The sequence below is a fragment of the Geospiza fortis genome, unplaced genomic scaffold (genome assembly GCF_000277835.1).
Source record: "Geospiza fortis unplaced genomic scaffold, GeoFor_1.0 scaffold450, whole genome shotgun sequence".
In the NCBI taxonomy this organism is placed as follows: domain Eukaryota; kingdom Metazoa; phylum Chordata; class Aves; order Passeriformes; family Thraupidae; genus Geospiza; species Geospiza fortis.
In genome coordinates, this window is record NW_005054416.1 from 1,141,954 (window position 1) to 1,142,513 (window position 560).

Consider the following 560-nt stretch of genomic DNA (forward strand, 5'->3'; position numbering starts at 1 on the left):
GGCATTCCTTGCCATAAACTGATGGAACATGTTGGAATCCTTCATTTAATTCAACATTCTCCCCATCTCACGAACTCACAAGCAACTCTCAGACTGACTAGTAGCGTCTTCTAAAATTTGCACACTCACAGCATTTTTCATCCATTCTTCAACTCCCTGGCTCTGCACCAAGCCATCCTCTCAGCTTTATACTCAGGGATGATCCTTTCCCATCACCATCTCCACAGAACATGTTTTTTCCTGGAAGGGACCACCTGGTTGTTTTGAAGTAGCTATAGGGAAGCACAGCACTCCCTCTGCCACATTTAAACTCCACTTTCAGCAATCCTGCTGCCTGGATTTTTACATTTTCCATGTTCCAGCACCTTGAGTATAAATCTCTAAGTTGAGGAGCTCTGTCAGGATTTTCCTGCAGTTATCCCAGTGATCCATGCCCAAAACTCACTGCTCAAAGTTGATGTATTTCACAACAGTTTGGTTCTCCTCGTTGTGCCACAGTGCCCAGATCTCGGCCGAGGTTAAGGCAAAGTCAACGAGAGTCTCCTAGGAAAGAGGGAAAG

General features: G+C 45.4%; 1 protein-coding gene across 1 annotated transcript in view; it reads right to left on the reverse strand.

Moving 5' to 3' along the window:
* Positions 1 to 560, reverse strand: part of NUP160 (nucleoporin 160) — a gene marked incomplete at its 5' end in the record, with an annotated part of 26,537 nt that overhangs the window by 18,260 nt on the left and 7,717 nt on the right. Inside the window, one exon of the mRNA XM_014309286.2 lies at positions 446 to 543. Within this exon, the coding sequence (XP_014164761.2) occupies positions 446 to 543 (98 nt within the window). The remainder of the gene's footprint in view (positions 1 to 445; positions 544 to 560) is intronic.